General features: G+C 64.6%; 2 protein-coding genes across 3 annotated transcripts; one reads left to right on the top strand and one right to left on the bottom strand.

The window, feature by feature from the left end:
• Nucleotides 1-1,440: 1,440 nt before the first annotated feature.
• Nucleotides 1,441-10,341, bottom strand: LOC137674498 (chloride intracellular channel protein 2-like). Its single transcript, XM_068419894.1, has 6 exons — nt 10,183-10,341; nt 5,469-5,578; nt 4,903-5,028; nt 3,798-3,904; nt 3,239-3,420; nt 1,441-3,065 (listed from the first exon to the last, which is right to left on the bottom strand). The coding sequence occupies exons 1-6, from the start codon at nt 10,237-10,239 to the stop codon at nt 2,904-2,906; spliced, it is 744 nt and encodes a 247-aa protein (XP_068275995.1). The 5' UTR covers nt 10,240-10,341; the 3' UTR covers nt 1,441-2,903.
• Nucleotides 10,342-12,158: 1,817 nt separating this feature from the next.
• Nucleotides 12,159-19,795, top strand: LOC137674527 (protein eva-1 homolog C-like). 2 transcript variants are annotated; one of them, XM_068419968.1, is made up of 8 exons: nt 12,159-12,625; nt 15,451-15,650; nt 16,498-16,621; nt 16,838-16,990; nt 17,157-17,300; nt 17,443-17,514; nt 17,888-17,977; nt 18,679-19,795. In XM_068419968.1, the coding sequence occupies exons 1-8, from the start codon at nt 12,544-12,546 to the stop codon at nt 19,059-19,061; spliced, it is 1,248 nt and encodes a 415-aa protein (XP_068276069.1). In that variant the 5' UTR covers nt 12,159-12,543; the 3' UTR covers nt 19,062-19,795. The 2 variants fall into 2 exon arrangements, with proteins under 2 accessions (XP_068276069.1, XP_068276070.1); XM_068419969.1 differs by lacking the exon at nt 17,888-17,977.
• Nucleotides 19,796-20,205: the final 410 nt, after the last annotated feature.

Here is a 20,205-nt window from a genome sequence, read left to right as displayed (position 1 = left end):
AGAGAGCAGCACCTTGGGCTGCAGCCCCCCCCGGGTCTGCCCCGGCCCTGTGCCCACCCTGCTCTGCCCGCTCTCTGTCCTGCCCGCGCCCGGGGACAGCCCGAGCCACCTCGAATCCTTGCAGCCACTCCAAGAGGTCTGGCATGTGCCTGTGTACCTGGCAAGGGACCTGGACTGCGGGCCCCCAGGCTTGCTGAGCGGGGCCGTGCCAGCCAGCGGCCCCGTGCTGGGTGCCCTTGTGATGGCCCAGGCAGAGCTGCCCTCTGAGCTGGGCACACACCATCTTGGGTGATGCTCACACGATGTTGGAGGGGGTCTCCCCGCCTTCTCCCCAGGCCGTGCTTCCTGCCCGTGTCCTGACAGCAGGGGTGATGATCCTGCCTCCAGGATTTCTCATTATATGGCATGAAACATGGCATCCCGGGGGTGGGAGCAGCTGGAAAACAGGGATGGGATGACAGAAATCATTGCCCTGGGAATCAGCCAGCCTGGGGCAGACAAAGCATCCCGCCACACTCTATAATGTTCTGACACCGTACGAGGAAGTGAGGGAATTGCAGCTCACGTGCAGAGCGAGCAGTGCGCGCTGGGTGGCCCGGCATGGTCCGGAATGGGGTGAGCTCTGCTCACGGTCACAGGGCTGGTACGAGCCTCCCCAAGAGCCGCAAGAGCCGGCGCTGTGACGCCGGCCAGCTGCACTGTGTGCTGGGGACTTCGCTGCGGCGGTGCCCTGCCGTGCCTCACTGGTGCAGGTCAGCGCCCACAGCCACCGTCTGCTGGGCTGGGGGCCGATGACACCCCTTCGCATCCACCCTGTGGTCCTGGTCCATATGTGCCGGTACCGACCAGCGGGGTCAGCACCAGTTTAGACACTCTGGGCTTCCTGATGCTGCAGAAAAAGTCACTGGGGCAGAACTGGAGCCCTGCAGGACAGCGTGACCCCAGCCCTGCGATCCGGCCCCCGGCACGGCACGCTGCCTGGTGCGTCTGGGAGACGCGCAGGCACAGGGGCTGCTCTTGTCGCCTGGCTGACTCACGGGGACTTCCAGAGCTTTGGGAGCTTGGCCACGTGTCTGAGGCAAAGGAAATACAAGGCCAAGGGATTGCTCAGCTCCCGGCGCTTGGTGGGAGCATCCTGGGGGCTGTGCGCAGGCAGGCGCTGGAGGAAGGATGGGTGAAAGGGTGAGATGCTGGAAAGCCCCTGGAGCACCAGCTGGTTTCCAGTTAAACACGGTCAGACAGCAAGGGACTTCTTGCCTTAGTGTAGCCGTGTGCCTAACGCTTGTTTTTGTGGTGACCTAAGAGCATCCCTTTCCTCAGAGACGGGGGAGCTACAGCTTCACTTGTGCTAATTCTCAAAAGGGTTCCCACGGTGGGGAAGCCCCCTCCACCCCCCACACCTGGTGGCCCTGGCCCGTGCGCTGACACTACACAAGCAAGGCGTATTAAAATAGAGTTTATTGCTGTTCTTAGTTTAAAAAACCCAAACAAACCCAAACCCGTTAATAACAAACCCAGTCCCCAAACCCGGTGCTCTCAGAAGCAGGCTTGCGAGGACACATCGTTTAGTGCAAAGAGGGGATGGCAGTGAGGGCTGGGGGCTCTGCTGTCGCCGTGTCCCGCAGGACCCCCCACGCTCACTGTACAGTATTTTTTTCGCCTGCGGGGCTGGCTGGGGAGGGCTGGCTGAACTCACCGGCCCCGGCAGGAGCCCTTGGGGGAGCTGGGGGTATGCGATGGGGGAGGATGGGTTGTTGTGGCTCTGCAGAGCGGCTTTGACTCCTCTCGCAGCAGCGGCACTGGATGGGAAGGCGCCCGCTGAGCCAGGGAGCGCCCAGCCTGCCCACCTATCTCTGACAGACAGCGCTTCGCAAAGCAGCTCTTGGCTGCTCTCGTAGGCTGTCCTGTGACGGGATGTGGAAACCAGACAGATGCCCTACCCCATGCCTCCCTCTCCCAGTGTTGGTGGGGACCAGGGATGGGGCAGCGGAGCTGGGGCTGCACATGGCTGTGCCTCCCACAGCGTCCTGCAAGGCAGGGAGGGGTTTCTCAGCTCACAGGAGCCAGGCGGGACCTTGCAGCCAGCAGCACGTGGCCCTGGGTGCTGGCACACGTGGGAGGGACGCCCTGATCCTCAGCCCTCCATCCTCAGCCCTTCGTGAGTCCCTGCACCCCTCCTTCCCTGCCCACAGCGTCATCCCCACCATCTTCCTGCCCCCTGTCTAATGGGGAGCTGGACCCATGTTACAACTCTCCAGCAGCGAGAGCAATTTGTCACTGCGATAAACTACCGGGGGCAGAGCCTTTCGGTGCCTTCAGACGGAGCCTGGGCGCCTTGGTGGAGGGGAGGGCTCGCCCAAACGCAGGCTGCGGGGTGCTGTGCTGGGCAACCGGGCGAACTCAAAAGGCTCGAGCCCAGGCGATGCGCTGGGGTCCCGGGACGCCTCTTCCCGAGCGTGCGGGATGGCCGGGACCACGCAGGGCTGGCAGAGCAGAGCGGCTCCAGCAGCGGGGGGGCGGCAGGGCTGGCCCAGCCGTTCGGGGGTCTCATCCCTCCCACCAAAGTGCCGCTGCGGGAGGGTCACACTCAGCGTTTCCCCTGACGCGTGGTCACAGGCTGCGAGATCCGTTCTTGGGGAGCAGGGGTGCAGTTGCCACCGCAGCCACGCAGGAACGGTCCGCACACGAGGTGGGCACTGACGGTGCTCGGGGGCTGCAGCCAGCGGCGGAGCGGGAGGAGGGAGCAGCGGGGGGCTGTGAAGCAAGGCGCTATATCTGAAAGGTGGGGAGTAGCGGTGCCATAACCCCCTCCAGTCCCTCCCTCGGCCAGGGTCCGGTTGTGCCAGGACGGCGGAGGCAGAGGGCTCGGCCGGGGCAGGGCTGCTGCGCGTCCCGCAGCCGGGCTAGGTCATCTTCCTGGCGACGCTGGCGTAGGTGTGCTCTATCTCCTCGTCGGCAGGACACGTGTGGCTGAACTCGTCGCAGGTGTAGGCGTTGTTGAGGTAGCGCCAGACGCCCGTCATGTCCGCTGGGATCTCGAAGTCACGGTACTTTTTGGCTGCGATCTAGAGAGGAGAGGAGGACAAGGCTGAGACCTGCCAGACATGGGGAAGGTTTGCGCTCTGGCTTGGCGGGGGGGACAAATACGGGACCTCCAGCCCCCTGTTTCATCACCCCGCCCTGTCACCCTCTCCTGGAGTGGGTGCCCCCCCCCGGCCCTGGGAGCCGGTGCCGGTACCTTGATGATGTGCAGCTTGGGCAGGAGGTTGCAGTCCGCCAGCGTCAGGTGGTCGCCATCCAGGAATTTCCTCTTGGAGACGGTGATGTCCTCCACGCTGTCCTGGTCGATCTCCTCAGGCAGAGGGGTGTTTAGGTAGACATCCAGCCGATGAAACTCCCGCAGCAGAGCCTTCTCGAAGTCTGGGTGGGCAGGGAAACAAGTGCCGTTAGCCCGGTGCCCGGGGCTGTGCCAGGGCGGCTGAACCTCTCGGGGCTTTGCATACGGGGACAAAGCCCTCAGGGACACACCGGTGGTGCACAGCACCGGACCCCGGCCAGAGCCTCTGCTCCCAGGGACCCCAAGGGCATCACCCCGTGCTCCCCTCCAGGACCCATTGGCCCGGGGAGCAGAGGGCTGCCTTCACCCCTCCTGCCCGCTCCTCCGCCGCCGAGGAGGCTTTGCTGGGGAAGGCAGCAGGAGCCTGACCCCGCAGCAGGATCTGCCCGCAGACAAAAGCATCTCCCCCCGGCCCAGCCTGGCAGGTCGCAGCCCTACAGCCCCCACCCGCATTTCTCACTGATATTTGCTTCCTTCCGTGGGTTCTTGATGTATGCTGAGAACTTGGCAAAGATGTCGCTCCCCACGTCGAAGGACTCCTTGTACTTGGGGCTCAGGCGTGGATACCTTTAAAGAGACACTCGTGTCAGCGCAGGCGAGGATGGAGGCAGAGATTCAGCTGCGTGGTCCTCAGCTGCATTATCTCCTGGGCTGAGGTGCCCAGGGCTGGTTCTGAGGGAGGTGGGTGATGCTCAGCAGGTGGTGGGTGATGCTCAGCAGGTTGTGGGTGAACAGTGATGTTTTAAAGGACCGGAGCCGCCGCCCTGGGAGCTGCATCGTCTCGGGTGTTTGCCAGGGGAAAGTCACAGGGCAGAAACGCCAAGGTTTGGGGACGCTGGTGGCAGCAGCGCCCTGGGCAGAGCTGTGCCCGCAGGCACACCCGGAGGGCTCTGGGGGGGCAGAAGCTCCCGTGACTCCCTCGGGGACAGGCTCCCGTTTGCTGTGCTGCAAGGGCAGACACGTCGGGGAGGCGGATGACGAGGCACATGAAGCTTCCTCTTCTGCACGGGGTGGGAGGGCACCGGGCTGGCTCGGCGGCTGCGGGCAGCGCCCTGCGAGAGCACGGGGGGCCCGGGGGGGCAGCCCCGGGGCCAGCTGCGCCGCTGCCTTCGAGCGAGGGCGGCTGCCTTCGCTCAGCCAAGCGCAGCAGATACGGGTGGGCAACGGGGGGCTCGCGTTCCCCCTCTGCCTCGACACCAACTGCCACGGCCAGCTGCAAACCCCCCAGCTCCCGGGCGGTCCCCACGCCTGCAGTGATGTCCCCGCTCTCCCCGTCCCCCAGCCCTGCCTGTACCAAGGCACCGCTGCGTTTCCTCCCATTGTTTTCCATCCCAGCCCGTTCCCGTCCCCTCACAGCCCGACCCGCTGCCTTCCCCGGGGGACGCAGCCCCTCGGCATCGCAGCCCCTGGCCCTGCAGAGCACGGCCCAGGGTGCTGCGTGGGGAGACAGCCCCCTCCCCGAGCTGCTCTCAGGCACCTCCCAGCACCCTGCCTCGGTTTCCCAATCTGCCGAGCACTACGCAACGCTGCGGCCCTGAGCGGGGAAGGAGCGAGCTTGCAATTACCCGGGTGGGCCCAGGGTCTGCTCCAGGAACTCCTCGATCTTTATGAAGTCTGTTTTCAGCTCCTTGTTGAACAGCAAGAAGGGCGGGTTGGTGCCCGGCGCTAAGTCTTTCAGCTCCTCGGGTTTCCTGGGGTGGAGGAAATAAGTGGGCTCAGCGCCTGCAGCCCGGCTGCACCCGACAGCCCCCCCGGGGCGACGGCCAAGGCTGCGGTGGGTGTGTGGGAGGGGGCGCAGGACCGGGAGCACCCCCGCTCGCACGCTGTACTGGGTCTGGGTGCTGAGAGGTGCCCCTCAGCCCTCGGTCTGCCCTGTGTGGCATCGGGCTCGTACCCACACCCGGCAGAACGGGGTCCCCGTGCCCACGTTGGCACGTGGCTGGAGCTCTGTGCTGGCCCTCCCTGCACCCCACGGTGTGACGGGCAGTGTGACGGCAGGGACTGTCACCGGGACTGTCACCCCGTCCCTCTCGCGGTGGCACTCTGGCAGCGGTGTGGGCGATGGGGGGAGCCGAGCCTGGGGTGTCTCACCCCACTGCCAGCACAGGGCTGGGCCATGGTGCCGTCTCACCTGGTCATGTCCACCGTGGTGACGTTGAACTTGACCCCTTTGAGCCACAGCACCATGAAGAGGCGCTGGCAGAAGGGGCAGTTCCCGATGTTTTCTCCATCCAGACCAGCCTGCGGGAAAGCAGAGAAACAAGGACTTAACCCATCGGCCGGGCTCACCCAGCCCAGACAGGGTTCCTGGGGGTGGCGAGCATTGGAGCCGCAGGGGCTCAGCTGTAGGACCCCCTCCCTGAGCCGTGGCCCTGGGAAGCATCGGAGAGCGTCCTCAGGATGCCCGAGGTCGGATCCTTCCCAGAAATGTGAGATAAAGCTGGGAGGAAGAGGAGGAGGAGGCAGGGGAAGGAGGCTGAGGGCGATTGCTGATGGACGGGGAGGAAGGGAGGGTCCCTTGGCTGGGAGGGCAGGAGAGTGCGGCGAGAAGGGAAATGTGCTCATGTTTGCCAGGAAAAGAGCCGTTTGTTTTCGTGTGCTGTTAGTGTCTGCCTCCGGTTTTGTGCGCAGTAACGCACCCAGGCATGACTTCCCCGGGCTGATGGTGGCCAAGAACCACCCAAGCAGCCCCCTGGGCCTCAGGGAGGAGAAGGGGCTGGGGGCGGCGGGGCTGTGCAGAGGTGGATCTGCAGCATCGGGGGGGAGCAGAGCCGCGTGTCAGCCCCCAAAGCTTCGATCCTGCGCAGACAGTCCCTGTCGCCCCCTCGGCACGGACACAGCTGCGGCGCCTCAGCACTTGGGGGGCTGCTCTGTGACTGGGACGGGGTCAAACAGCAGCGGGGACACGAGAAACTGAGGAGCTTGGACAACCTGCTTGAGTCCCACCAGAGCTCCCTCACCAGGGTCTCCCCCAGCTGACGCCCATTCAGCCATCCCAAGGTGGAGTGAAGCCCATTTCCTTGTCATGTAGCAGCTGAAAATACCCTTTGCAAAAAGGGCTGAAACCCTTTATAAGGAGCGTGGCCAAGGGGAACGGGGCAGATTCCCCCAGTGAGTGAAAGCTGGTGCGGATGCTGCTCAGAGGGGGAAGCTGTGCTGCGATATGAGAGGTAAAATGGCTCACAGGAAACTCGACTGTAAGAGAATTAACTGGTTCCTCAGCTGCCTGAACTGTGGTCCTGGGCGCGTGTGGCAGGGAGGAGCAGCATGGCTCACACCAGGTCCTTCATGGAGGGATGCTGCTCATGTTGGGGGTGAGCCCTGGAGGGACAGCTCGTGCCCCCCAGCTCTGTGCTCAGCTTTGGTATCAGCTGGTGAGCTGAAGTGCAGAGGCTACGCAGGATGGTGACGAGATGTGGGAGGATCTGGGGTGCAGATGTCAAGGAGCAGCAGTAACATCCAGGGTGGGCAGCTGGAGGTGGCTCCAGAGCTCGCACCTCACCGCGGCCCCAAAGACAGGACGCCTGAGGATGCTTCATTAGCAGAAGATGCAGAGACCTGTGCCTGGCTGTCCTGGGCTGGAGGTAAGTGCTACAGGTCACCTGTCTGTATCTACCTGTGCCCAGAAACCTGAGGAGAGATATACCAGCCCCAAACTCACCCTAAGGGAGATGGTAAACTGATCAAAACAAAGCCCCGGCACTCTGAGCGGGCAGCTGGAGGGGGTGGTCTGCTTTTCCACTACACCAACACCTTTTAGTCCTTCCACAGGAATGAAAATCACTTTTAACTGGTATTTCCTATGTTCAGCTGTTGTGAAATGATGCTCCTGAGAAAGGAAATGGGAACTGAGAAATGTATTGATTCCCTGGGATATACCCAGGAGCGAAGCTGAACTCACACGTGAGGCTTTTTGCTGGCTGTTAATGAGAAATGCTCCTGGGCAGCTGCCACTTGGGAGCGTCCCGTGTTGGCTTCTAATAATCTAATAAATCAGGCTGCTTTGGTAATGGATAAAATGGTGTATCGGGTGTGCTGTGGGGGAGCTGGAGAGGAGAGTCAGCAAACAGCCACGAGGGCTACCCATCGGCAGGAGAGCGGGGCACCTCTGCTCCCCGTCCCCTCTCCATCGCCACATCAATGCCATCCTCTGGAGCGTCTCCCACGCCGACAGCTCAGAAGGTGCTTTTTGTGGCTGCCCAGCACGAGGGCTGACGCTTTCCTCCCTGCCCTCCTGAGACGGCCCTTGCTGGTGGCAGAGGAAGGGCAGCCGCGCTCCCCTTCGCTTTCCTCGCCCAGCATGGGGCTGGGAGCAAGAGGGTTTCGTTGCAATTTATCCTGTCCCCACAGGAGCTGTTGTGGGGGAGCCAAGGCAGCGAGGGGCAGTGGTGGAGCCACACGAGGGGCAGCGGTGGAGCTGGAGGGGACGGTTGGGTGGCTGGGGCGTCCCTCCCCGGGGTGGCTCTGGGCTCAGGCTGTGCTCGCCTGCTCCAGGCTTCTCTGTGCTTGTCCTGTAGCTCCAGTCTCTGAGCAGCTCAGGCTGGTTTTCCCCTTGTCTTTTAAAAATAGAGGTGGGGAATTTTGGACCAGAGTGAAAGGAAAATCAGGGTGGCCTCTGCAGGGAGAAAAAAAAAAAAAAATACTAAGCCAGGCAGATCCTGGGATGCTCAGAGCCAAATCTTTATCTGGAGGAAGCAGAGGGCAGCCCCGCCAGCGCTCGGGCACTGCCAGGGGCACGGGGCTCTGAGGCAGCCCCGCTGGCACCCCCATGGCCGTGGGGACAGCCCCCCAGGAGCCAGGGGAGCTCTGGAGAACTGGGTCTGAGCAGACCCGTAGCCACTCGCGTTCCTCCCCAGCAGAAGCCGAGCAGCAGGCGGGGAAGTCACGGCTCTTCACTTCCCTCTCCGGAGTGAGCCGCCTGCTCCCCCTGGGACGGGGCAGGGGTGTGGAGCCTGCGGCCCCCCCAGACTGACTTTCCCCGCTCTTTTCCCCTCTGGATGCTGGGTAAGCCCAGCGTGGGCTGGCGCAGCACCCCCAGGGAGGTGCAGGTTTTCAGCCCCAGCTCTGTGAGGCCTCCCGAGGCTGCACGAGGCATCAAAACCCCGAAGTTATGTAGCAGTTCCTGTGGTTTTGCCTCGGTGAAACGGCATGAAACACGCGGGAGGAGGGGGCGGCTCTGCGTGCTTGGGGCACTGCCGCGTGCCCAGCACCCCCAGGACCTGCCACGGGTCCTACAGCCACCCCGACGGCCGGGAAGCAGCCTTGGGGTGGCTGAATGCCCCGTGGGGCTGAGGGGCAGGGAGAGCCCCCGATGCTCCCAGTGGGACCAGCGCAGGGTGAGCGATCGGCAGCCCTTTGGGGACTGCCAGCACCGAGCCGAAGGCGGTGTGGGAGCGGCTTTGCGTGCTCCCCGTCCTCACCAAACTCCCCCTGATTTATGGCTATGGTGGGTGACAGCAGCAGCCATGTCTCGGGGCAGACCCCAGCCCAGGGGAGGTGCCGGTGGCACGGGAGGGTGCCCGTCTGCAGCCGGGAGCTGCTGTGACCGGGGTAAAACTGGGTCCTGACTGGGAGGAGGAGGCGGCACAGCATCAATTTGTCTGTTAACAGACAAGCCAGAAGGGTTTTTTTTTCGCGCTAAGTTAAGGCGCAGGGGAAGTCCTGACGACGCTGCTGCTTTGTTTTCTGTTTCCCTTCCCTCTGAAACCCCCCTTGACTGCGCTGCCGCCATTGCAGTCACCTCATGTATCGTTTTCCTCCTCTCCCCAGCCACCCTGGGGAAAAAAGGGTACTAAGAAGGGAATTCAAGACCCCAATTACTTTCACCAAGAAAACAGACTTGTCTGGATTCGGCACAGCCAAGCTGGGTGCCCAGCAAGCACCGCCACAATTTTGGCAAGGGGATGGGGAGATCCCTCCCATGAAGGCTCAGATAATCCTTTCCAACACGTATTTCCAACTACGACCCAAGCGAGGCACAGGGCAGTGCCCAGCACTGCGCTGGGGCAGCCGCTGCCTCTGGCCGGGCACCACGGTCCTTCTGGGCACCAGGCTGCCCTCAGAGGGGAGCGAAGCCCACGGGGCTGAGAGGCTGTGGGGAAACTGCCCTTAAAACCCCGATGTGGTGGCACAGGGAGGCATCACCTGGTCGCTGTCACTTGACAGCGTGTCCAGGGCCCCGCTGGCATCGCTGCTGGCTCACGCAGGCACCAGCCACCAGCTTCATCTCCCCTCTTTCTACACCACGTGTGTCCGCTGCAGATGTTTTGAACTCAAGTGTTAAAATGTTCCAGGGGAAGTTTTCAAACAATTGCTTAACTGCGGGGGGAAAAAAAAACCCGTTTCCAGCAAACAATCCCCACGGGCTGCGCTGCGAAGCCACCCCATCCCGCCCACGCGTGGGCACCCCGCCGGCTCCCGAGCCCTCCGCGCTCTGTTTCGCAACCCCAGCTCGCAGGAGAAGCCAAAGTGGCAGCTCTCAGCCCTCCTGCTTGCCGTTCCCAGGCTGGGGCTTGTCTTATCTGGGTTTCGAGAGGTGCGTGTGTGCCCGCTCCCTCGTTACAGCGGCTCCAGCAGCACCGTCCCCCCGGCATGCGTGACCACCGCAGACCAGGGCGTCTTCTCGGATGCTGGGCGTGACACCCCACCAGTCCCCGCGCCACCGTGCCTGGTCCCCTCCTTTGGGCACCCGCTTAGCCAGCCTTCATGGCCAGCGGCCCCAAACCTGGTGCCCATCTCCAGCCTCCCAAAACGCGAAGACACCCACGAACTGCCACCGCCTGCGCCCGGGTGGGGACGAGCCTGCAGGGAACCGCCGAGGAGCAACCGTCCCCCGCGACACCCACCTTCACGAACAGCTCGATCTCGGGCTCCTTGGCGGCGTTGTGCTGCCGGCTCTCCATCCCGGCAGCGCGGGGACCGACCGCTGGCCGCCCACTGCTGGGGTGAGTTGGTCCGTCCTCTGCGGAGCACCGGCGGGGGAGGCTGTCGGAGGGCTGGCGGCCAGGGCACCTCGGCTGCGCTCGCACCCCGCAGAGGGCTGGGGCTCGCCCTTTCCTTCCTTTTGAAGCGGGGAGGAGCAATGGGGTGCGCCGGGACCTGCGGCGGGGAGGGGGGAAGCTGCGGGGCCTCCCAGCCGTGACTCAGCGCAGGTCTATCTGGATGCGTTCACGGGTCCCCTTCCAGTCTATCGCACCCGCCCAGGCGCTGCCCCGCTGCCTCCGAGCAGTGGGCTGGTGGCCCAGCGGCCCCGGCTCCGCTGCCGTCACCTCCCAGCTGGAGCAGGGGGGTTTGCAGAGGAAGCGTCTCGCCTGCCGCTCCGCGTGCTGCTCTGGTCTTGCCTTGCCCCTTCACCACCCTCCCACCACCCGTGCCCCAGGGATGGCCACTTCTGCGTCCCTTTGGGGTGAACCGAGCTGACCTTCCCGCTGCCTTCCCCCTCCTGCCGCTGCGTCGCGATGGGCAGCTGGAGGAGGGAGGGTTCTGCTCCCCTCCCTGCCCACTGCCCCAGGGGTCCCCCCGGGTGGGCTACCCCAGGCACCCCGCGTTGCCAGGAGCAGGGCGAGGGCTGAGGGCAGCCGAGTGGGGCAGCCTGGCCACCAGCCACCGGCTCTTCTGCCAGGGCCAGAGCTGGGGCAGGAAGGATTGCAAAACAGCCGAGGAGGCTGGAGCGTGTCGGGGCGCAGCGGGGAACCCCAGCGCGCCGCTGGCAGCCGCCCAGCCGGGGGGTGGAGGGAAGGGATGTCTCAGGGCTGACCCCCCCCAGGGCCCCGTTCCTGGAATTGGGGCTGTTCCGCAGGAAGGATGACCAGCTCGCCCTCCCCAGGGCGGGAGGGAAGCGCTCACCATCGGGTCTCCCTGGCTGCTGTCCCAGCGTGGACAGCTTCCCAGCACCCATGGGCTTGACTCCTCTCATGGGCGCGTCACATCTCCCACCTCGGGACCCCACAGCTGCTACCAAGCTTTGCACAAAACGGGGACCCTGATGGCTTGACTCAGCCCCCGCCCAGCTCCGGTAAGCTCAGACTTCCCCAAAAATAATGAAACCCCGATACAAAAGCATCCACTCCAAGGCAATTAGTCTGGGAAATGATTGTGCAGCTCCCGGAGGAGGCTCCCCAGGGAGGTGTTTCTCCTGGGTCCCGCTGCACAGCCCAGGGTGGTGCTTACGCCAGCGGCTGCACTGGAGGGGCTGGGGGGCATTTTTCTTTCTGTCCCATCGAAGCTTTTGGAGAACTTGAAACTCCACTGATGGCACAGGAAGCCCGGCCCGACGCTCTCGTGAGCGAGAGGGATGGATTAACGGCGTTGTGAGTGCCGAGCAGGGCCGCGGCAGCACCCCCAGCACGAGCTCGGCGCCCAGCCCGCTCCCCCTGCGGACCCCCGGCCATGCGTGCCGGTCCCCGCTGCCTCCCCGCACGGTGCTGGGCCTGCGGAGAGACCCTGGCCCCCGGCACTGCCCGGGCTGCTGTCCCTGCTGACCGCGGCCAGGCAGAGCCGGCGGCTCCTGCCCGCTGTGTCCCCTCCAAGCCGGGAGCCGAAGCAGCAGGGTGGGGGGCACGGGGATGGCACGGTGCCCTCCTCATCGGATGTTGAAGTGCCCAATACCCGGCCCTGGGGAGGCTGTGGGGGCAGAAGGGCGGCAGCAGAGAGGTCCCTGCCCGCGGCGTTGGGTGCAGGGAGGGCGTTTGCCTTCCTCGGAGGCAGCGCGGGCGGCCCTTCCCTTCCTCCTCAAGCGGTCAATGGCCGGACATTTGCTGAGATGGAGATTACGGCGCACACGTATCCGGATTTCTGCCTCACCGTGTCCGTGAGAAAGCAAGGGCACATTGGAAACCTCGCCAGCCCCATCCCTCTGCTCGGGGGGAGCAGGGGAGGGAGCGAAGGGGCTGCCGGTTTCTCTGCCAGCGACGGCGATGCCAAGGCACGGCACCCACGCACCCCACGGGGCGCCTCTGAAAACACGTCCTCCCTCCCCGTGGGAGGTGTCCCTGTGCTGAGCGTGCCCCAGCTGCCCGGAGCAGCCCCTCGCCCTGGGCAGCAGACAAAGAGCGGGTACACAGGCGCCCGCCCGGCCCCAGCGCTTTGGCAGGACAGAGAAGTGAGCCATTGTCCCCGCACTGCCAGCCCCGGTGCCAGCCACTGCCGGGGACCGGACCGGAGGGGGCTGCCCGGTGGGACGCAGCAGAGCCAGCAGCGGCTGCGCCATGGCCCAGCTGGTGGGGCCAGCAGCAGCCCTGGTCCTCCTCTGCCTGGCCGTGGGGCTGGAGGCCAGCCCGGAGCTCTCCGGTGAGTCGGGTCGCGGGCAGGGTGATGAGGGATGCGGGGGACCGTGCCACTGTGAGGGGAGGGCGAGGCGACAGCCGGGTTGATGGGGTTGAAGCGAGGCACAAACCAGAGCAGGCCAGAGGGAGTTTGCCAAAAAAAAATGGGTTTTTTTTATCCCCACGGCAGGGCTGGGATCTGAAAACACCCCGTGCTTGTCCCTCAGCCCCGGCATGAGCGAGGGAGCGGCTCCCCCCACCACCGCTGCACTCCCTTGGGTAGTGTGGAGGCAAAATGCAAACCACCAAATCTTAAGACAGTGCCCAAGCTTTCCTGGGACCCCTCCGGCCACGATGCTCATGCCCTTGGTGCTGGGCAGTGTGTGGGGCTGAAGGCTCCCGGAGCACCAGGGCTCTCCTGGAGCCTTTGCTGTTCTGAGAAGGCGAGGGAAGAGATGGGCTGAAGCACAACCCGGTCCCTGGCCGGAGCCGGGGGCTGCGGTCCCCAGGCAGACCCACCCGTGAGTAGGGGGGCTGCGGGGTGCCCTGCCAAAGGGCACAGCAAGGGCCAGATCCCCTCCCCAGGGCAGTGCCAGTGAGCTCTATAGATGGCAGAAATGTGGGATCCCTTGTGCCCCAGCGCTTGGGGCAGCCAGGACGGATGCAGGCAGGCTGGGCGCCCGGGGCCGCCGTTCCTCTGAGGGATCTTCTAGAAACAGCCACGCGCACCTTCCACCCTGCGCTGCTGGGGCCGGGCGGCGCGAGAGCCCAGCACGATGCGCCGAGGACGGCAGGGCGGGCTGCGGCAGGGAGGATGTGATTTCATCTGGGCAGAGCCAACGGCACGACCGCACCATCAGGGACTGAGTCAGCGGCGACCGGAATCACTCACAAAATCTGCCAGCAGCCACCTTGCCATGGTTTCACTCAAAAAAAACCACCTCCACAATTGCTCCCTGCCCCGAAATGGTGTGATGGAGAAACCCCTGTCCCTGGGGTGCTGTCGGAGCCTCCTGTTAGAACACAAACCACCGGTGCTGCCCGCCAGCCCCACAGCAGAGGAGGGTGCCTGCTGCAAGGCAGGCTGGATTTGGGGAAACCCACTTCTCCCCCTGTTCCTCCTCCGGGTCCTCCACCATCCCCAGGATTTGGCTGGGCCCTCTGTGCCCAGGGCTGGCCCAGCAGTGGGGGCTTTGGGCAGCCCCACCAATGGGCCGGGGGGTTCGGAGCCAGTGCCAGGCAGAAGTCGAGCCCCGGGTGGCTCCAGAGCCTGCACGAGAGCCCAGCTGCTGCTGTGGGGGATGCAGTCGATGGAGCCAGCAGCCCAGGCAGGGTCCTGTGCCCTTCACGGTCCCCAGCATCCTGTGATATGGGACAATCGGAGGAGAGGGGCAGGACGGGGCTTGTCCTGCCCCCCTCTTTGTGGGCTCTGCACCCCAAGGGGCTGATCCAGCTCAGTGGCCTCCAAGGAGCATCTCTGCATCTCACTGGAGCTTTGACCCGGCTAAAGCAGCTTGTCTGCTCCCACCCTCTCCTTTCCTCTTGCCTCCAGCGCACAGAGCAGCGAGCAAGGGCTGGCTTGTGCCAGGCTGTGGCCCTCCCGCTCGCTCATCCCAGCTTGCACGGAGCAAGGAGCCGAGCAATGCCAGCAGCTGCCCGTGTCTGGGGAAAGGTTAATTCCAATGGGGACAGCTCCCAGCCGCGTCGTCTCCCGGGGAGGGATGCTGGCCGTGGGTGACATCTCCCAGGGAGGGATGCTGGCCGTGGATGCTGAAGGGTTAGCAACAGCAGGGAAGGAGAAAGGGGCCCTTTGTGCAGCTGAGCCTGGCACCAGTTTGCAGAGGGACAGAGGGAGAAGCGTGGGGCTGGAAGCCAGTGCTCCCACCTTCTTGTATTGGTTTGGGGGAGTTTGACACGCTGCGGGCTGGGGAACAGGGTGCGTGTCCTGCCCTGGACCCCAGCACTGGGCTGGAGCTGGGGTGTGAGTCCCCCCAAGGACCCCACAGCTGGGGATCGGGGTCTGTGACCCACCCGGCAGCCCAGGGTCCTGCCTGGCAGGTACTGGTTGCCCTCTCCCCACCTCCCAGTCTCAGAACGATGCTTCCCCTTTGCTTTTGTTTTATTCAAAGGCCTGATGCAAACTGCTCTGTCCAGGGCCCTACACATCACTTTTTGTCAGCTTTTCCAGCCTCCTCCAGCACCCAGTGCCTGCTCAGAGCTCCCCTGGCAGCTTGCAGAGCTTTATTAAAACAGCTTCCTCGCTCACCCAGCACGGCTGATGCCAGTCAGAGCTGATAGCTGCATGTTAAACCCCTTAAAGGGTGGGCAGGACAGCCCCACCCTACTGTCCCTCGTAGGGGAAACAACAGGGTAAGGGGTTTGGGATACAAACTGGTGGGATTAAAAGAGAGAAATACCCCGCGCTGGGAAATCAGGGAGAGAAGGTGAGTGCCTGTTGGAAAGGCTCTGGGCTGGGAACAGCTCACACCGATGCACTGGGCTTCTCCGGCAGAGACACCTGGGGTCAGCTGGGCTCAGACGGTGACTTGGTGGCTCACACCGACCCAGCCAACAGCGGGAGCTCGCAGCAGCCGCTGGACCCTTCTCTCTTCCAGCTCATGGCATCATGTGGCAGAAAGCGTTGTCCTCTCCCCGGCTCCGGTGATCACCTCTGGGTGATCAGCTCTGGCTCATCCTTGCTCTCCCCTCCCTGTCTCTCCATAACAAGCCTGATTTTCTCTAAACCCTTGACTACGTCCTCGCTGTCACCGGCTGTCGGGAACCCCAGCGCTGCCACTGCCGTGGTCCCGGTGTCTCCTCCGTGACGCCGCCCGTGCTCTCCCCTTCCAGGGTACCTGCGCAAGGTGCTGAGGAACCACACCGCCCACACCTGCGATGGGGAGCAGCTCCTCATCGTCTGCCCTCGCAAGACCACCATCAGCATCCTCGGTGCCTTCTACGGGCGTCGAGTACCCAGCCCCAACCTCTGCCCCAGCCCCATCAACGCCTCCCAGGAGAGCACCGAGTGCACGTCCGCCACCGCACACCTGGTAAGGGCCGGGGGGCCCGCGGGACGGGGCCGCACACCCCTCCTTGCCCGGCTCACCGGGCTGGGTGGCTACAGGCAGCGCAGCCTGCCCGTGCCCCGAGGGACACTGCGGTAGGGGTTCACCCTTGGGGTCCTTTTCCTGGAACACTTTTGGGGGATCAGGGTGAACGAGACCTTCTGCGGCAGGTCCCAGGTGGGGCAGCCCTGCCAGAGGAGCCTGGCAGCGTGGCCAGCACCCCGGGGATGCCAGAGCCACAGCCCACGGCCAGCCCACGGCTGCCCTGCGGGTCCGGGCGGGCGGGGACAGCAGCAAAGGCCACCCCGGTCCCGCGGGGACCTGCCCGGGCAGCCCGAGGTGCGAGACCCGGCCCCACCTCGTGGCCACGCGGGGGCATTGCAGGGGGCCCGCGGCGTGGGCGTGGGGCGGGCGGGCGGGGGGTCACGCGGGGCCGTGTCGGTGAGCACGGGGCGAGGGGGGGGGTCACACGGGGCCGTGTCGGTGCACGGGGCGTCACACGGAGCCGTGTCAGTGAGCACGGGGGGTCACACGGAGCCGTGTCGGCACGCACACCTACACGGGTGTTGCACGGGACTGCGTTAGCGCGTGCCTGCATGGGGGTTGCACACGCGTGGCGTGGCGCGGTGCTGGCCTGCGGGCACAGGCACTGGCAGACCCGTGCTGGCACCCAGCTGTGTGGGTGCAGGAGAGGAGCCGATTGAGGAACTGACACACGGAGCAGGGTGAGAAGCCATTTCCCTGAGCCTGGTGGTGGCACCGAGGGAGAGGAGGTGAGAACAGCCCCCGGCCTCCTCACCCACACTCCCGTCTGCCCCGCTTTGCTCTCCAGAAGCTGCTGGCCGAGTGCCAGGACCAGCAGTGGTGCCAGTTCTCAGTGCACAGCCAAGTCTTCGGGCCAGACCCGTGCCCTGGGACACACAAGTACCTCATCACTTCCTACAAGTGCCGGCCAGGTGAGGTGGAGCAGGGTCTGGGCAATGCTACATGGGCTCTTCCCCATCCCCGGCTGCTCAGGCAGGGGCACAGCGGGGGTCTGAGCTGCTCCTGTATCTCACAGCCCTCCTCCAGCCCTGCCCTTGGCAGCTCCCAGAGCCTTGGCTGGGCTAAGGGAGGAGGGGGCTGCAGGTGATTCGGGATGCATTGGGACACCCCGCGGTGTTACTCCCCAGGGAACCATCGGGTCAAGACCGTGTGTGAGAACGACAAGCTGAGGCTGCAGTGCCGACCAAAATCTGTCCTGGCCATTTATTCTGCAAATTACGGACGGTTCCTGCGAGGCAAACCGGAGTGCGATGCCCTGAACACTGGGGGACCCCATATAGGTACGCAGGAACAGTTCAAGCCAGAAATGGGGCCAGGAGCCACACAGAAAGCGTGGCACAAGTATGCTGTCAGGCTGTACGTGTGCCCCTTGGCCCCAGCTGGCTGGTGCCCGGTGGGCAGGGGCAGGCAGGTCTGCCCGCGGGCCCACGCACCGTGTCTTTGCAGAGTGCTTGGCTCCGGACGCCCTGCGGAGGGTCTCCAAGAAGTGCCACCGCAAGGGGAACTGCACCGTGGCTGCTGACCAGGCCACCTTCGGGGACCCGTGCCTCCCCGGCACAAAGAAACAGCTGCGAGTCTCCTACACCTGCGGTGAGAGCTGCCCGCGGGGCTGGGGCATGGGGGCCACCAGCTGCGTCCCCGCTGCGCCCACCCCGTGCCCACGCAGGTGGGGAGGGCGGGGGGCTGCTGGGGACGGGCGGGTGGTGATGCTCGGCACGTGCTCTCCTTGCAGTGCCCAAGCAGCTGCTGGAGGAGGTGGGCCCTGACACCTCGGACCCCTTCGTGCTCTCGGACTACATGCACGGTAACGTGGGGGGAGGCTATGCCAAAAGCGGTGTGGCATTGTGTCCGCGCCCAGGTGAAGCCCCTTCCATGGCCCGTCTGCGTCCGTGGTACCCGCCGCTGGCACGAGCCCTGCAGCTCCGTCCCAGCATTGCTGCCCCGTGGCTGAAGCCACCCATCGGTTGGTGCCCACGTCCAAGGGGCTGGAGAGACGTGGTCTGCTGGGGGCAGGGGAGAGGAGGACCCTCTGGGGAGCATCCCCAGGGGCAGACGAGCGCTTGTGCAGGAAGGAAGGAGCGTGGCGTGGGGAAGGAGGCAGGCAGGGGCAGGCAGCCGGGCAGCGGCGCGCTGGGGAGCACCCCGTGTCTCAGCCCGCGTCCCCTTGTTCGCTGCAGGTGGCTGGTACAAAGGGCCCAGGTTCTCCAGGCTCCGGGAAGACCGGATGATTTTTACTAGCTCTCTGGCAGCTTTTGCCCACCTTTGGGGTACGTGGCCTCCCCGGCTCTCACGCAGCACCCGGGGGAGCGGGACAGGATTGGGAGGGTGGCTCAGGTCCCGTGACGGCCCCGCTCAGCCCGGGGCTCGGCTCAGAGGCAGCCAGAGCCCAGACCCCTCCGGCAGGGTCAGCAGGCACACGAGGGAGGAGAGCACCAAGCGCCCGTGCTGGGTTTGGGGGGGACCATGTAGGGCGGGAGCTCGGAGGTTGAATGAGCCCCAAGGTCCCGCAGCATCGGCGGTCGCAGTGCCGCTGCTGTCCTGCCCGCAGACCCTCCTTCTCAGACTGGCTGAATTACCCGCCGGGTCTCCTTCCTTCCTGCCCTGTCTGCAGGGGCACTGATGGAGAACACGTCTCCACAGGCAAAAATCTCCCTTGCCAGGAGAAATTACCCATTTGAATCCCTGGCGAGATGATTCCTCCCACTGTGCTGCCTACCCTGCCTCCCGAGGGGGGTTTCCCGTGTGGAAAAGGGCATTTTGGGACATGGTGGGTGCTGATGAGGCTCTGGGTGATGCTTCCACGATCACGGGGGCAGGGTCTCTCCTGTCCCTGCAGCCTGGGTGCTGAGGGCATCCCTGCTCCCCTCCTCTTCCTCCCATGTCCCCAGCAGGTTTCCCAGGCACTGGTACCCCGCAGGCTGCAGAGGAGTTTTGTACCCTCATGTCTCTCTTTGCTCTTCACCCTCAGGTGTCCCAGAGAAAGTTGGCCTCTACTTTCTTTGCGGGGTCTCAGGAGGCCTCATGCTCCTGCTGTGCATCATCAGCCCCAAAAGGACCTTCCTCCAGGAGGTGGGGGAGGCTCTCAAAGACCCAGAGCTGGGGAGCAACTCGGAGCTGAGCAGGACCAAGCTGCGGGACGAGCAGGACGAAGACCTTCCCGACGACAGCTCCTCGGACTCCTCCTTCCGCCGCCTCACCCGCACCTACCGAGCCACCGACAGCATCTTCAGCCCTGAGCTGACGGCAGCCATGGAGGGAGCGGAGCACCAGGGCCGCGGCGGGGAGGAGATCTGGATGCCCAAGGAGTCGAGCCCATACGCTATCCACAAGATCAAGTCGGCCACCAAATAAGAACTGGAAGAAAATGGCCAGAGAGCAGTGGGGGGTGGAGGCTAAGTGGGATCTAAAATCAGAGAGACACAAGAGTTTGGGCTCGTCGGGGTGAGTGGGCATCCCGAGTGGCAACAGGGCCACGGCAGCCCCAGTGTGGCCATCGACCCACTGCTCCACCAGCCTGGAAACCTCAAACCCGGGGGTAAGATGCAGACCCTGGGTGTGATGAGGGGCTGCGGGATGGCTCGTGGGGCCGCTGGCTCCTTTGCCGCAAACACGCCGCTAACCCTAAGCTAACCTCCCTGTTCTCGGCTCGCATCGGCTGGCTCTAGTGCTTAACCCTGCTCAGCCAGGCCGAGCCCACCCTGAGCCTGTTTGCTCCTGCTTCTCCTTGGGTGCTGGCTTCCACCCCCGGTGCTGCAAACACCCCGCAGCGCTGGGGCAGCGTGCCGGCGGCAGAGACAGCCAGGACGCAGGGAGGATGCAGGCAGAGCGGGTGGGAGAGCATCGCCCAGCACAGCCCAACCATGCCACGTGCCCCAGCCCTGGTATCCCCAGGGGAGCCGCAGCCGGCGCTGGGGCGGCCAGCAGCTTGGCACGGCGCTGGCCAGCAGCTTGGCACGGCGCTGGCCCGCCCTCCCTGCGGGCTCGCCGGAGCCCTGTCACCCTGCATTGCTCTGTGCTTCCCTTCATGCTTCCCCCACTGGCAGGAGAGCCCCGGGGTTCACTTGCTGGGGCTTTTTCCAGTAAATAAATGCAACAGCTCGTCGCTCCTTGATGTCTGCCATTGATAGTGAAAAGGGAGGAAAAAGGAAGCAGCAAAGCTCAGCCCCCCCGTGCGGATCAGCTCCTCGCCGCCCGCCGGTGTTTCTGGCGCTGGGCCATGGGGAGCAACAAGTTAGGCCTGTTTTAGCATGGGAACGGATAAGGTTTTAGCCTGGGGAAGGGAAAGGGGGGAAAGGGACTCGTGTGGATCCCATGACCGACGCTTCCCTGCCCTTGCTCTTTCTCTTGAGCCTGAGGCTCTCTGTCTGGTAAGCAATCCTGGAGCGCACGCCCCCAGATGCCAGGCAGAGGGGCTTCTCGGCAGCCCCACGGTGCCAGGGAGCCGGGCTGGGTCTGGGGGCTGCTCCAGCTCCAAAAGGCAGCTCAGGCTCTGCAG

Source organism: Nyctibius grandis, chromosome 29 (assembly GCF_013368605.1).
Source record: "Nyctibius grandis isolate bNycGra1 chromosome 29, bNycGra1.pri, whole genome shotgun sequence".
Classification (NCBI taxonomy): Eukaryota; Metazoa; Chordata; class Aves; order Nyctibiiformes; family Nyctibiidae; genus Nyctibius; species Nyctibius grandis.
The sequence above is the reverse complement of the archived record's forward strand: the minus strand, read 5'-3'. Positions and strand labels throughout refer to the sequence as shown.